This window comes from Squalius cephalus (assembly GCF_949319135.1).
Source record: "Squalius cephalus genome assembly, chromosome: 23".
In the NCBI taxonomy this organism is placed as follows: Eukaryota; Metazoa; Chordata; class Actinopteri; order Cypriniformes; family Leuciscidae; genus Squalius; species Squalius cephalus.
In genome coordinates this window covers 29,928,919-29,943,925 of record NC_137144.1, presented here as the reverse complement: position 1 = coordinate 29,943,925, position 15,007 = coordinate 29,928,919, and the positions used below count along the sequence as shown (strand labels likewise).

Here is a 15,007-nt window from a genome sequence, read left to right as displayed (position 1 = left end):
CAGCGACGTACAGCCAACAACTCGAGGCAATTGACATGCCAAAGGCGCTGGGGTCCTGTCCAGGAGCCCGCGGCAGCATGTCCATTGCACATGGCGCCCCAGCCCGTGGTGGAGGCATCTGTTGATACAACAACATGCCTGGAAACTCGTTCCAAGGGCACTCCTGCCTGAAGAAAACTGAGGTTCGACCACAGGGTGAAGGTCTGACGGCAGGTCGGAGTCACTGGGACTCGGTGCGTGCCGTGATGCCATGCCCACCTCGGGAATCGATCGCGAAGCCAAAGCTTAAGTGGTCTCATATGAAGCAACCCGAGCGGCGTGACTGCGGCTGCGGATGCCATATGCCCCAGGAGCCTCTGAAACAGTTTCAGTGGAACCACACTCTTGCCCTCGAACTGACGAAGGCAAGTCAGCAGTGACTGCGCGCGCTCGCTCGTAAGCTGCGCGCACATGGCGACCGAGTCGATCTCCATACCGAGAAAAAAGATCCTCTGCGCGGGGCAGAGTTTGCTCTTCTCCCAGTTGACCCGTAGGCCCAGACGAGCTAGGTGCCGGAGCACTAGGTCCCTGTGTTCGCAAACCTGGTCTCGAGAGTGAGCTAGGATCAGCCAATCGCCGAGATAGTTCAGGATGCGAACCCCGTGTTCCCGAAGGGGAACAAGGGCTGCCTTGACGACCTTCGTGAATACGCGAGGAGACAGGGCTAGCCCGAAAGGGAGAACCGTGTACTGGTATGCCTGCCCCTCGAAAGCAAACCGTAGAAACGGTCTGTGTCGAGGAAGAATGGAGACATGGAAGTAGGCGTCCTTCAGGTCGATCGCTGCAAACCAATCCTGCGGCCGTATGCACTCGAAAATGCGTTTGGCCGTGAGCATCTTGAACGGCATCCTGTGAAGGGAGCGGTTCAAGGCGCGCAAGTCGAGGATTGGCCGTAACCCACCGGATTTCTTCGGTATAATGAAGTAGGGGCTGTAGAAGCCGGACTTCATTTCGGCTGGAGGGACAGTCTCGATCGCACCCTTCGCCAGTAAGGTAGCGACCTCCGCTCTCAGAACAGGGGCATTGCCACCGACCATAGTGAAGCGGACTCCCCTGAAGCGGGGAGGAGGCCGCGTGAACTGAATCGCGTAGCCAAACCTGATGGTCCTTGCGACCCAGCGGGACAGCCTGGGAAGCTCTAACCAGGCTTCCAAGAACTGTACCAGCGGGGTCATGCGAACCACAGACGTACCCTCGGTGGTGCAGCGAGGTGGAATGACTGGCCCAGGCGTGGGTGGCATAGCGGCCCGGTGCGGGGGCCCGGTCATTAGCCACGTCCTGCCAGAGGAGGCCAGGGGAGGACCAGCGTCCCACTGGGGCGTGCTCTGGCAGGGGACTGGCGACAGAGGGGGACGAGAGTGGCGAGGCTCGTGAGCGGCGCGCACTGTCATCCGCGCACTCTGTGTGCTCAGAGATGGGGAAGTGAGTTCTTTCTTTAACCACATTAGGGTGCTGCCCGTCGTGGGACGAGCAGCGGGAGTGGGAAAACCAAGGATTCTCCCCCGGCCCTCCACCGGGGGAAGGAGCGGCCCTGCTACCGTCTCCTGAAAAGAACTCATCGCCATCTCTGAGCAGCCCGTCTCAGGAGCGCCGCTTGGCCTGGCGTTTAGCGGGGCACGGGACGGGAGAGGGCTGTGGCGCCTTCCTACGGCGTCCTCCACGACGCGACCCGGATGGAGCCTGCTGCTGGGGCCGTCGGGGCAGGACGTGTTTGAGAGCCTCAGTCTGCTTCTGGGCGGCCGAGAACTGCTGGGCAAAGTCCTCAACCGCTCCGCCGAAGAGGCCAGCCTGGGATATGGGAGTGTCGAAGAACTGGGTTCGCTCGGCCTCACGCGTATCGGTCAAGTTGAGCCACAGGTGTCTCTCCTGGACCACGCAAGTGGACATCACCTGACCCAGGGAGCGTGCGGTCACCTTCGTCGCTCGGAGAGCAAGGTCGGTGGCGGCACGCAGCTCATCAAAGAGCCCTGGGTCAGTCCTCCCCTCGTGCATGTCAATGTCAATGTCAATGTCAATGTCAATGTCACATTTATTTATATAGCACATTTCCAAGGCCAAGGGCCTACCAAAGTACTTCACAGTAAAATACACAAAAATATTAGTCACACACTGATACATAAAAAACAATGAAATAACAAAATACTAAGAATAAAGGTACACATATAATACAACATTCATCAAGGCGGCTCCCCTGTGCCAAAAGCTACTTCAAACAAATGAGTCTTTAGCAATGATTTAAAAGTGGACAGGCTACTAGCAGTCCGCACAGCTACAGGCAGTGCGTTCCAGAGAGTGGGAGCTGCCACTGAGAAGGCTCGATCACCACTGGATCTCAGTCTAGATCTAGGAACCTCCAGGACCATCAGACTGGCTGAACGGAGGTCTCTGGAAGGCCTATGCAACCTGACAAGGTCTGTAAGGTACTCTGGGGCTAGCCCATTAATACATTTAAAAACAAATAAAATAACCTTAAAATCAATCCGCTAAGAGTTGTACACTTGAGTGTTTTTTTGTCACGCAACATCTGGGCCTGGTAGACCTGGAGTGTCGCCATGGCATGCAGTGAGGAGGCCGCCAGCCCCTGCAGCTCTATAGGCCTTCGCCACAAGGGTGGAGGAGAACCTTCAGGCCTTGGAGGGGTGCTTTGGGTCACCGCGGGAAGAAGCACTCTGGGGACACAATTGCATCGCAACAGAGCGTTCAACCTGGGGGAACCCCAGTGTACCCTTTGGCGGCTGCCTGATCGAGAGGAGGCAAGGCGGAGGAGGTCGCCGAGCGATCACGGGAAGACAAGGGTGCCTTCCAGGACCTCGTGACCTCCTCATGCACATCCGGGAAGAAAGGTATTGAGGACGCGCGCTGACGGGGATCAGCGGCGGCACCCAAACACCAATCGTCTAGCCGCGAGCGCACCGGACCAGGTGGCGGGGACCACTCAAGACCGATGGCCGCGGCTGCCCGGGAAAACATGGCCGTCATCTCGGGATCAGACTCGGGCAATGCTGGGACACCTGAAGGTGGCAGCACAGCCGAATCCTCACTTCCCAAGGGCTCCTGCCCACCTTGTGATGCAGCGATCGACATCACATCTTCCTCTGGAGCGCTAAATGAGACCCGCGGCAAGTCCGAGGACTGTACAGCGGGCTCATTTGAAACGCTCGCGGGTTGCACGGCGCTAGATGACGGTGTGGAGCGTGGAATAGTCGGCGCTTTGTTCCACACGGTAACCCTCAGGTCACCCTGGCCGCCAGCCGAAGTACCAGCTCTCGTGGAGCTCATAGATCGGGGTGCAGATGAGGGGACTCTACCATGAAGGTCATTGAGTCTTGACCGTAACCGTGCGATGGGCATGTTCCCGCAATGGGAACATGACTCATACACAAACGCTGCCTTAGCGTGCTCAATACCCAGACACACAAGACAGCGATTGTGCCCATAAGAGTCAGAAATGAATAGACCGCAACCAGAAGTGCACGGGCGAGGCATCTTTAAAAAGACGTGCCGCGTGCAAGCTCTTTTAGAAAGGAGATTTCTCCGCAAATGCTGAGGCGACCAGGGAGAGAACACACAAACACTGGCAAATCACTGCACAGATTAGCAGGGAATGTGCACTCGCTGGAACCAAGGTTATAATCGTTAACGAAAACGAACGAAAAAACGAAAACTAGGTGGGAAAAAACATTGTCGTTAACTGAAATAAAAATAAAAACGAGGCATTACAAAAAAACGATAACTAACTAAAACTGTAATGTGTGTTTGGCAAAACTAACTAAAATAAAATAAAATTATAGAGTAAATGTCCTTAGTTTTCGTCTTTGTCAAGGTCTTTAATTTTTTAACGCTATTTAGAACACGCAGCATATTCGTTCAGCTGCTCCCTGCTCTCCCTCCGTCTCTCTGTCACTCATGTGTCTCTCACATGCACGCGCGCGCACACACACACACACACACAGCCCCTCCCCTCCGTGCACACCGCGTCTCCATGAGAACGACTTCGTTCGACGTTGAAAGTTCGCGAAAGGTTGGTATCTCCATCTCTTGAACACCTTTACACAATCAAACATTAGAAAGTGATACAAAAATATTTTGTATTTTGAATATAATTTTGTCAGTGTGTTAATGTCGACCCGAGAAGCGATTGCGCCTTCTTTAGAAAGTTAACTAGTCGCAAGTTTGAGGTAAAATGCACTTTTTGGTTGTGGTTGTCGATGTCAAACAATATATAAGTGATTCAAATATAAAATAATGTTATGTAATTTTTTTACTTTTACACTGAATGTTTGCTGCTTCAATCCAGATGAGTAGGCTATTGACTGTAGGATATAGGGTAAATTTAGTATAGGGTGTGAAAATTGTATAGCTGTGGTATTTGTAGGGTGTGAATTCTGTATAGAACATGTGTAGATTTTTGGTACGGCGTGTGGATTTTGTAAGAGGTATTCTTACACATGCTCACACACTCTCGCACACACACACACACACGCGCACACACACACACACACACACTCTTGCTCACTCGCGATCGCGCGCGCGCACACACACACACACACACACACACACACACACACACACACACTCTCTCTCTCAAACAGTCGCGCATCTTTAGTAAGATTTGGCAAAAACTTACTTTGGGAAGAATTTGTTCCCAATCTGAATTTGAACAACAGACCCAGGGAAGGAATTTCAATGCGGTGTGAATTTTGCATAGGGTGTTAAATGTGCATTTTGTGAAGGTGTGAATCATATTTAATATAATAAAGACCATCTCTAAAATTGTATGATGGTTTTGTTGAGTTATTATTACACAATACTTTTTCTGACCTTTTTGAATCTTGCCCCTGACAAATAACCCAAATTACAAAAAAAGACTAAAATTAACACTAAAACTAATAAAAACTAAACTAAAACTAAGCATTTTCAAAAACTAAAAACTAAACTAAACTAGCAAACCCACTTTAAAAACTAATTAAAACTAAACTGAATTTGAAAACAAAAAGTCAAAACGAAATAAAAATAAAAACTAATGAAAAATGCAAAACTATAATAACCCTGGCTGGAACTCGCTGTCACACCAACACTTGGAGAGAGGCTCGTTCGAAGAGAAGAGAGATGAATCTCAGGATTGGCTTGTGGAGTGAAGTACATCAACTTGGCTCCGAAGCGAAAACATTTCTGCATGTTGCCAGCGCACTTCCTTATATACCCCCAGGGTGGGGCGGAGTTACGCTATGCAAATTCCGCAGACCCATGGCATTTCTTTGCCATTGACTCGTTTTATATACTCGAAGATGATAGGCTTTCTAAGCGAAACCCCATTCGTCGTCATCCGACGTAACTCGGAGTGACTACGAAAGGGAACTATTGTTACTTTAGGGTCTGGGGCATACGCTCTTTTAACTCTACGTTTTTGTTTGTTGATACTCTCCAGGTCTTTTGTTTCATTGAGATCCCAGTCTATAATTCCAACTTCCTGAGCCAGTCTTACTCTGACACAGAGTCCTTTCCAATCGACTAAGGTGGCTCTCAGTCTTCTACCTCCACACAACCAAAAGTAATCAGCGATTGCTTCATTTTGATTTTCAAAGGGTTCTATTAAAGGAAAAGTCAATGAAGCGTTCTTACAATTGTCTTTAACAGTCGTTATCGTTATGTTGTTGTTTACTGTTGCTGTGGCATATATTATGCTGAAAGATTTATACACATATGGGTCATAATACATTTCTCGATCTAGATGCCATATTATTGAACACTTGCCTTGGAATTTCCCCAAATCTTGCTGCCCCTTAGTCTTATTAACCTGTTAAGCTGCAACCCCACTTTTGAAAAATCCCCAGAAATGACATACCCAAACTGAAACAGATACAGTTCATGAACCCTTTGCATTAAAAGCACAAGTATGATCTCATTTGAAAGCTGACACCTGGCAGTTTATTGTAAATGTAGAATTAATTATTGTCATAATGAGAAAAATTGTTATAAATAGCTTCAAAGTTTTGTAAAATTAGCCTATTAGAAATTAATTTTTATGAAACATCCTCATGAAAATAAAATTGAAGTTGGCACTGGAGCAATCTAGAAATGCACTACAGCTAAAGCCATATGTCTAAACATTCTATGTTTAAAATCTGAAGATAATAAGTCAAAAACTCTGTATTTGGTTAAATGTTTTTCAAGACCATGTCAAATGACTTTATTTTGATTTGACGCTAAAATGCTACTGATGTTTATTGTCATCTTCTAACCATCTATCCAGTATATTGTCTCTATTGTTTTGTGGTGCAGACGATCCCCATTCAGTCTCAGTCTCCCCCTGCACACATTCACACCTCTCCAGCCTGGTTATGGCTCTAAATATGCATTTCTTTTGTCTGCATTATAGCTACTAACGACTGGCTATTCACAGGCTATTCATAGGGTTTCAGTCCCTAATTTCTTTTCTCAAAGTTTACCACACATTTTAAACTGTATCAAATGCATTTCTTGAATAAAGACACATTTCAGGTAATATCAGTGCAATCATGTTTATTGTCTTCAAAACATCTGTATCTGCATGTTACAGCGCGATCTCTTGTTAGCTTTGTGTGTATCAGTGACGTCCTGGAATGTCACATGGTCATGGCTCTTCTTCATGTTCCATATATGGACTATTATTGTGCATGTAGCGCCCTCAGGCTATTGGTATGAATTAAAAAACACAGTATCGGAATACCAAATGCTCATAAAGATTACATCGACGCATTTGGGTATAAATTCAATAAATATTATTCCTGTCTATAGAAATATGATGTAAATCTATGAGAATCTATCAATATTTCTCCAAATCTGCACAGTTTTGAGCTAAAGCCCTGAGGGACGTTGTTTTGTGTATCGCTGTCATGACGACAGCACGGAGTTTTTTATGAATGAAAGCGGCTGACGCGCATAATTCATATTAAAGGTATCGACTCATTTTTTCATTTCATAACTCCTGACACAAATTAAGACATAACTGTCACTATGAGTTTCTCAGAATACAATAGTGGTCAAATACTGAAACTTGAGTATTATATCTTTTTAATTATGTATAGTTTGTCAAGGTATAACATTAAATCTGATAGTAATTTTGAATTAAATAAATAAATAACGCTTCAGTGCGCGGGCGCACTGGCAACGGTTAACAGGTTAAAACATTCATATTCAAATGAAATGATGTATCTAGTACATAGTTCTTTGGAGTTTCTCGTTTGGCTGGGTCTATTCTTACATCAAGTTTTTTGCGTTCACTTCCCCTCCCTTTCTGATTATAAAATTTATGGTAATATTGGTTCCCCAACATGGCTAGACATTCCGCTGGGCAATATGGAGTTATTTGACCAGTTTGGTTGTCACAATACTGCGAATAGAATCTGGCACAGTGTACGTTGTCATACTGGTTTGCACGATTGTTAACTTTTTCAAAGGCGAGGGTGAGCACAACACACAAGTACTCTCTGTCGTCTGTTTTACCGTGTATTCTGCCCATCTGTACCATTCATTGTGATAAGCTGTATCCAATAGTTTATCCTTTCTTAGTTCTGATTCAAAGTCATATTCAATTTTGGTATAGTTCTCATCAGTGGCCCAAATCCATTTCAAATCTCTTTTTACGTTGTGTCTGCTTCTCTTATTACCTTGAGTTGGTTCAGTCATGTTATGGTAACTCATCCCATTCAACATTGGAGAAGTCGATGTCGGGGCAATCAGTGTTGGGGAGATCAATGTCCTGAAGGTTGAGTGTAGCAAGCTCTTGCTGCTGGTGTGATTCTCTGGTGGAGGACCCGGATTCAGGTGACTTTTCCTCTGGAGCCCTTGCGCTTGAGGCAGCTGCTGCAGCAGATGTATCAATACTAGGATCAGTGTTAAGAGCTCTCTCACCTTCATGCTCTGGATCCTCTGGAAGGAGTGCATCATTCTGTATTGGCATTTCATCTCTTGGTTCAGTGTGCTCAGTTTCCCTAGAATGAGGTTCAGCAGCATTATTACCTTTTCCTTCAGCTCTTTGATCTTCTTGGGCATTCTGCTCTGTTTCCTCACTGCTTCCCTCTGGGCTATCTATTTCCTCCCCCTGCCTTCTAGGCCTCAGTCTTGGGACCCTGGTGCAGTGGTTCAAGTGGTACTACGTTGTGCTGCCCTCTACCTGCACTGCTCTTGGAGTTGCTCTTACTACAGTATAAGGTCCTTCTCTCCTGGGCTCATTCCACTTCCTCCTAAAGACTCTTAAATATACTTGGTCCCCAGGGACTACTGGACATGGAACTTCCTCTTCTTCACTGGGCCCCCTGTTTTGTTCCGGTGAATGAATAGCTTCATGTATAGCAGTCAATTGTCTCATATATGTCCTTAATTCCATCTGCAATTGTTCTAACGGCGGCCCTTCATACGGATCTCTCAGGTGGGGCACAGGCATGGGTCTGCCTGTTAACATTTCATGTGGGGTCAAGTTGGTGATTCTATTGGTTTGCATACGGTAGCTCATCAGAGCAAGAGGTAATGCATCTACCCATTTGAGTTTAGTGTCTGCACAGATTTAGTTGATTTTAGCCTTAAGCGTCCCATTAACCCTCTCAACCATCCCTTGTGCCTGCGGCATGTAAATGCAGCCAAGTCTTTGTTTTATTCTAAACTGTTGTATTACTGCTTTCACTGTCTTTTGGATAAATGCGGATCCATTGTCAGAACTAATCTGGGATGGGATACCAAATCTTGGGATGACTTCTCTGGTTAAGAACTTCATTACTGTTTGCGCTCCTTGTTCTGCTGAGGGTTCTGCTTCGACCCATCTACTAAATCTGTCTATGATAACCAACATATATCTCTTTCCCCTTACTGATTTTATCATGTCCACATAGTCCATCACTAAGTGTTTGAACGGTCCTTCAGGGACTGGGATAGAGCCTATTGGGGTCGCCGTTCCTTTTCTGACATTGTTTTGTGCACAGGTTTCACATTCGCTTAGAAATTCATCTACTCTTGCTTGCAGATATGGTGACCAGAATCCTTGTCTTTTAATCTTTTTCAAAATCTCCCCCCTTGCGCAATGGTCAAAACCATGCATTTACATTACATTTACATTTATTCATTTAGCTGACGCTTTTTATCCAAAGCGACTTACAATTGCTATATATATGTCAGAGGTCGCACGCCTCTGGAGCAACTAGGGGTTAAGTGTCTTGCTCAGGGACACATTGGTGTCTCACAGTGGATTCGAACCCGGGTCTCTCACACCAAAGGCATGTGTCTTATCCATTGCGCCACACCACCCATGCACATCTGGAATCACTCTTTTTAAATCCTCTTTGTTTCCATACTGCACCAAAGAGGTGACATACACCATGGGCATAAGCAGAGTCTGTATAAATGTTGGCGACTCTGTTTTTGGACAGTATACAAGCTTCAGTAAGTGCCTTCAGTTCGGCCAGTTGTGCCGAGCAAGGTTGTTCACAATGCTGCGTCACAACAGGATTGAAATTTTCCCCATCCTTTTGTACAACAGCAAAGCCAGCATGATTGCTTAAGTGGTCTCTAAAGCAAGAGCCATATACTTTTTCAACATGGCGGAACTACATGGAAGCCTCCGTGGACCTACCCGTCCCATGTATATAAAGATAATAAATTCTTCATTTACGAGGATTAGTCTGATCATTGGCAGAGGTATTTGTACACCATTGAGTGCATATTTATTAATAAAAATATTGATTTTAGATAATAAAATAACTAAAAAACTACACATTGTCCCTTTAATATTCATTTTGGTGATCTCCGACTGGTGGAGTCTAACATCATTAGTGCCGACGTGAATAATGATCTTAGAGAATTTACGATTAGCATTAGCCACCACTTTTAAATTTGCTTTGATGTCAGGCGCTCTGGCTCCCGGCAAACATGTGACTATGGCCGCTGGTGTCTCTATTTTCACGTTCAGTGTGATCGAATCACCAATTACTAGAGCACAATCAACAGAATTCTCAGTGGGTGTTTCACTGAGCGGGGCAAAACGATTTGTTATGGTAATCGGAATGGAAGAGTGTTTTTTTGATCCGCGACTAGAGCGATCCCTCACTGTCACCCATTTGCCTGGCTGCTCAGGCACTACTTCAGCTGGAACCGAGTAATGTAAAGAGTTCACGCTAGGCGCATCCAAAGCAGTATCTAAAGCTCTAGCACTCTTACTATCCTCAATTAAAGTTTGGATGCGTGTCTCTAGTTCTGAAATCTTCTCTGTCAGCCTAACTGTCTCCTTGCATTTATCACATATAAATCCTTGCCGACAGAGAAGGCTATGCTAAACATGTGACATGAAGTGCAGGTGACAATAACAGGACAAGACATTACTCACCGTGTTTGTTGACAGATTCTTACTCACCTGAGCTTTTTATGAACTCAAAGGAGCGGGCGCGAAAAAAAAAGAAAAAAAAGCTGAGCGCACGGGTGGCGCGTTAACAGGCTAGCTGTAGCGAATTACTAGCTTGTTGTGCTAGTAGTAACGGAAGCTAGCGATGTCAGATTAATCTGAGATGTTGGGTAAGCAGCAGTGGTGCAAAAAGTGGGTATGCGCTATATGCGGCGCATGGGGCGCAGCACCAGGGGGGCGCCAAAGCGATGGAAATTTTTTTTTTTTTTTTTTTTTTTTTTTATCTATACATAGCTGCTGTTGTGCGTTTCTAAATAATTTCTGCATTTCCTCAATGTTATATAACTTTTTAGAGGATAAACAGGCTAGAGTAGGATTTTCATAAGATTCCATCATAGAATTTTGACATCGAGAGGGGGGGATAATATCGCGAGCAGGCGGGGGCGCCGTGAGCTCTGAGTGAGCAGATACGAGTCGAAAAAGATGGATAAAGCAAAAAAGTTTTAACGGCCCATAAAACTCGTACATCGGCGGCCCATAAAACTCGTACATCGGCGGCCCATAAAACTCGTACATCGGCGGCCCATAAAACTCGTACATCGGCGGCCCATTCGTTTTGTTTTGCTTAATTGGCGGCGCCGCGCTGGGTTAGTGCCGTTGTAATACTTTGGTCAAAAAAAAATTATTATAATTTGTTGTTGTACAATATATGGCTATTACTGTCATGGGATTAAAATTATAAGTATTATTATGACCGCCGCTAGCATAGCTAGCGAAAGCGGTCATATAGGGATTGTCAAAGTTGTTTTTTTTTTTGTTGTTTTTTTGTCATCTACTGAATTTTTCGTCAACGATACCAGGGACACCGAAACACCGGGGAACATGAAATTTGGTGGGCATGTAGCCCCACTAGACTTTTACGGAAAAATTTCATTTGGTCCCCGGGGGCCACTCCCCCCCCCCCCGCGCTGGGCCCCCCCCAAACCCCAAAAATGCAAATGTTTTTCCTAAATAACTACCTGAACCGTGGCACCAAGGATGAAGAAATTTTTATGGTATGTTGGTCTTAAGGGCCCACATCAACCTAGCCCATAATCACTCATTTGTGATTTGCGCCCCTCCCATAAAAAATGAAAATGCAATATTATTCTGCTTTAATCGCCCCTATCTTCAGTTGAGATGTTCAGAACTGCACCATATTTCATGTGTATGATTAACTTGACATCCTCTGGGGGTATGCTAAGTTTCGTAGAATTTCATCCATGGGGAGTTATAAAATAAATTCATTTATGTGCACATTTAGTGACTGTACACTCATCGGCCTGTAGATGGTGGTGTTGAGCGAAGGGTTGCTGGTTAGGATGATACTGTCACTAAGGTTGCCAACTGTCCCGAATTAGGCGGGACGTCCCGTATTTTGGGCCTAATTTATTTGTCCCGTGCGTGACCTCCCGTGTCCCGTTTTTTGACAAGCTGATAAACCACTGACTGATACAACAGCAACAGCAGCAGTGCTGACCACGACACTTGAGAATGATCACCGGCACCTGTCATCATCCAATCACAGCTTTTTTTAATCACTGTTTTGAGACAAATCATTGTTTGATTTACGAACATCCTCTGCCGTCTGGTCGCTTCCGCTTCAAGCCGGACTCGTCTCGCGCTAACGGTAATTTCCTTTCACTGTCCACGTTTTGATTTCGGCTAATCAATTTTGGCGAATGCAAACAACGTGATTATTGTTCATGAGTCTAACATCCAGCCACGCAAGAAAACATGTAATCTACCTGAGGGAATAATATGCTCAAAAAACATTTCTAATTATGATTAATGTTTTAAAGCTTTTAGAAAGTACATAGAAAGCTTTTGTAACATTATCTTAACTGTCACTTTTGATTAATGTAATGCATCCTTGCTGAATAAAAGTAGGCAATTACTTTCTTTATTTTTTTTCCCAAAAAATAATCTTACTAACCCCAAACTTTTGAACTGTAAGCCTAGTGTATAATGTTAAAAAAGCTTTCTATTTTAGATAAATGCTGTTATTTTGAACTATGGTTTGTTTGTAATGTGACTTTTTTCATGTATGACATTAAAATTATTTTTCGAATTAAATACATAAATAGGTTAAGCAATACAAATGTGTTTATGTCTGATAACCTTTTAAACACAAACTTAACTGCAGACACTGAAATGACGTACACTGTGTGATACAGTACAAATATTTTGAGTGTCCCTCATTTTCCTATAAATAACCACGATTGTCCCGCATTTTCCTTTTCTGAAGTTGGCAACCCTAACTGTCACACACACACATGCAGGAATACAAACAAATGCAAGCATGCACACACACTGACATCCACACGCACAGACACACACCCATACACACACATACAAATACATACAAATCCACATGCACAGACACACACACACAAACACACGCACACACAAACACACACACATACACACACACACAGACAGACATGCACATACTAATACTTTTTTTAGGTATATACATAAACACGCAATACAGCCAAATTGCTCCACGTCATTTATTTTTGTGGAAAGCCAGTGCAGGCCTGAGCGGCGGTCATATTTTGTACCGCCATGCGGTACATCTAGTTATGTAATAGTGTAATGTAGACAGACACTGTTACTAAAAAAAGATTTGAAAAGGTTAAAGTTGTAGGTTGTGTTTGATAGGTAGGCTAAACGCAATACTCACGTATCCTTGCTCGATGATGAATGAGAACACAATGAGCCCAGCAGGTGGTTGGAATTTAAAAGGCTGATTTTCGCGCTTCAGGGCAGTGACGAGTACATTATGTAGTCCAGTGGTTGTCAAGATACCCTAGGCACAACCTTAAGCAATGGCCCTGAACGGTGGTTCAATGTCAACATTGTGACAACGCTGTAACCTTCACTACACAACGTAGTTATAGCAACCTTTTGGCCATGTTGTTAAAACGTTGTTAGAAGGTTGGCTACGTTGCGCCAACGTTCTGTGTTTGCTGGGTGGGTAGATGCGCCCCTGGTAAGCAGTAAGCTGTATTTAGTATAAACAACTACAAATTGTAGTAAATGATGGTTCAAAACAAAGAAATACGAGGCTAAGACGGAGCTTACAGCACCGAAGCAAACAAACTCACAGCAGGCAGAGAGGCAGACAGGAGCAATCGATCAGCAGAGTCAGAACGCTTAAAAACGCTGCAGCCAAGAACCCCTAGTCTGAAAACACCCTTAGTCTCTTTCGCACTGATACGAAAAAAAGGTGATCCCACCGGCACATCTGCCGACCCCTCTGGGGTAAGGGAACTGGTCTTTTGCTGAAGCGCCCAGGGGAGCTCTCTGCACTTAGTGTTGGGAAGAGACTGCTGTAATGCACGTTCAACCACTCGGCTCCAAAGAACAAATCTGAATACAAGTGTATACAAGCCATCTTATTTTATATCCTTATGTATAAGGGAGTGGAATGCAAATTCTATAAACCAACTCTCATTGGCCTTTAATGAAGTATCAGAAGTGTTTGGGGCTCCCAAGTGTGACCCCTAGTATCATCACATCGAAACAATGTCAAAGTGACTGGCAGATAGGAAACAAGACAAAAACGCCAAAGACATTACTAAAGATGAGCTCTTTGCCCCTAGTGGTCATTATTCAGAGTCTCAAGACAAGGATAATATGCATTTTGAGTAGACACTAAAATGCTTTTGTATGTGAGAATTATGAGGAAACTGTGTAAAATCATCTTTAAATCAACATTTTTTTTGATTCAGTGCACTGCTCTTATGATCATTTTCAGGGTAAAGCCGAGCTGAGATGCCCTAAATGTGAAAAACAGTGGTCTTACACTGAAGTCCGTCTATTAGCCAAACTTACACCTGAAGAACAGCAGTACTTTGAGGAAAGACTTGCCAACAACGCTACTAGAAAGACAGTAGACATCAAAAATGTAAGTATTCTTCCTTTACATTTACTTAGTCATAAAATAAATGTGGGGTAGGCAATTTGATTCATAAACACTTTTTGCATAAATATTCTTTGTCCAATGCGATGTCTACCTGCCTGTTAGTTTCAGGGTTGCCAACTCTCACGCATCTGGCGTGACACTCACGCTTTCAGCATCAATCTCAGGCTCTCACGCACACGCAAGAAATGTCACGCCAAAATCCATGTTTCTCCCATCTCAATCCGTTAATTTTCTATTGATGACTATACTAACTAGACCACAGCGTATTAATGACAGGAGAGGAGTTTAGTTTAAGGCACACAGCTGTAACATCTGCCTACAACGTTCTCACTGCAGTATTCTCTGATCGTTGATTCGCTGAAACCTGATACGTCAGTTGCGTGTGAAAAATTCAGAGAGAGAGAGTTCGGAGTCGGAGCCACTAATGCGCGTTTGAAAGTTTGGATGACAATCAAGGTAAGCAGATAATAAAATGGTGTGCCTTGTCACTACAGACGTAGCCTTGACTAATCAGTCTGTCTGACAAGAGTACAGACTTCAACTATAGTTGCAAACGTTGTCTGAGGTACGTTATGTGGGCTAGCTAATTGCTCAATAAAAATAGGCTCATGGAACAAATTACGTTTTGT

The 15,007-nt window shown here is 44.5% G+C and overlaps 1 protein-coding gene across 1 annotated transcript in view; it reads left to right on the top strand.

Moving 5' to 3' along the window:
• The window catches only part of LOC307151530 (uncharacterized protein), a 41,049-nt gene that overhangs the window by 19,591 nt on the left and 6,451 nt on the right, over positions 1-15,007 (top strand). The window contains exon 3 of the mRNA XM_079859624.1: positions 14,211-14,360. Within this exon, the coding sequence (XP_079715750.1) occupies positions 14,211-14,360 (150 nt within the window). The remainder of the gene's footprint in view (positions 1-14,210; positions 14,361-15,007) is intronic.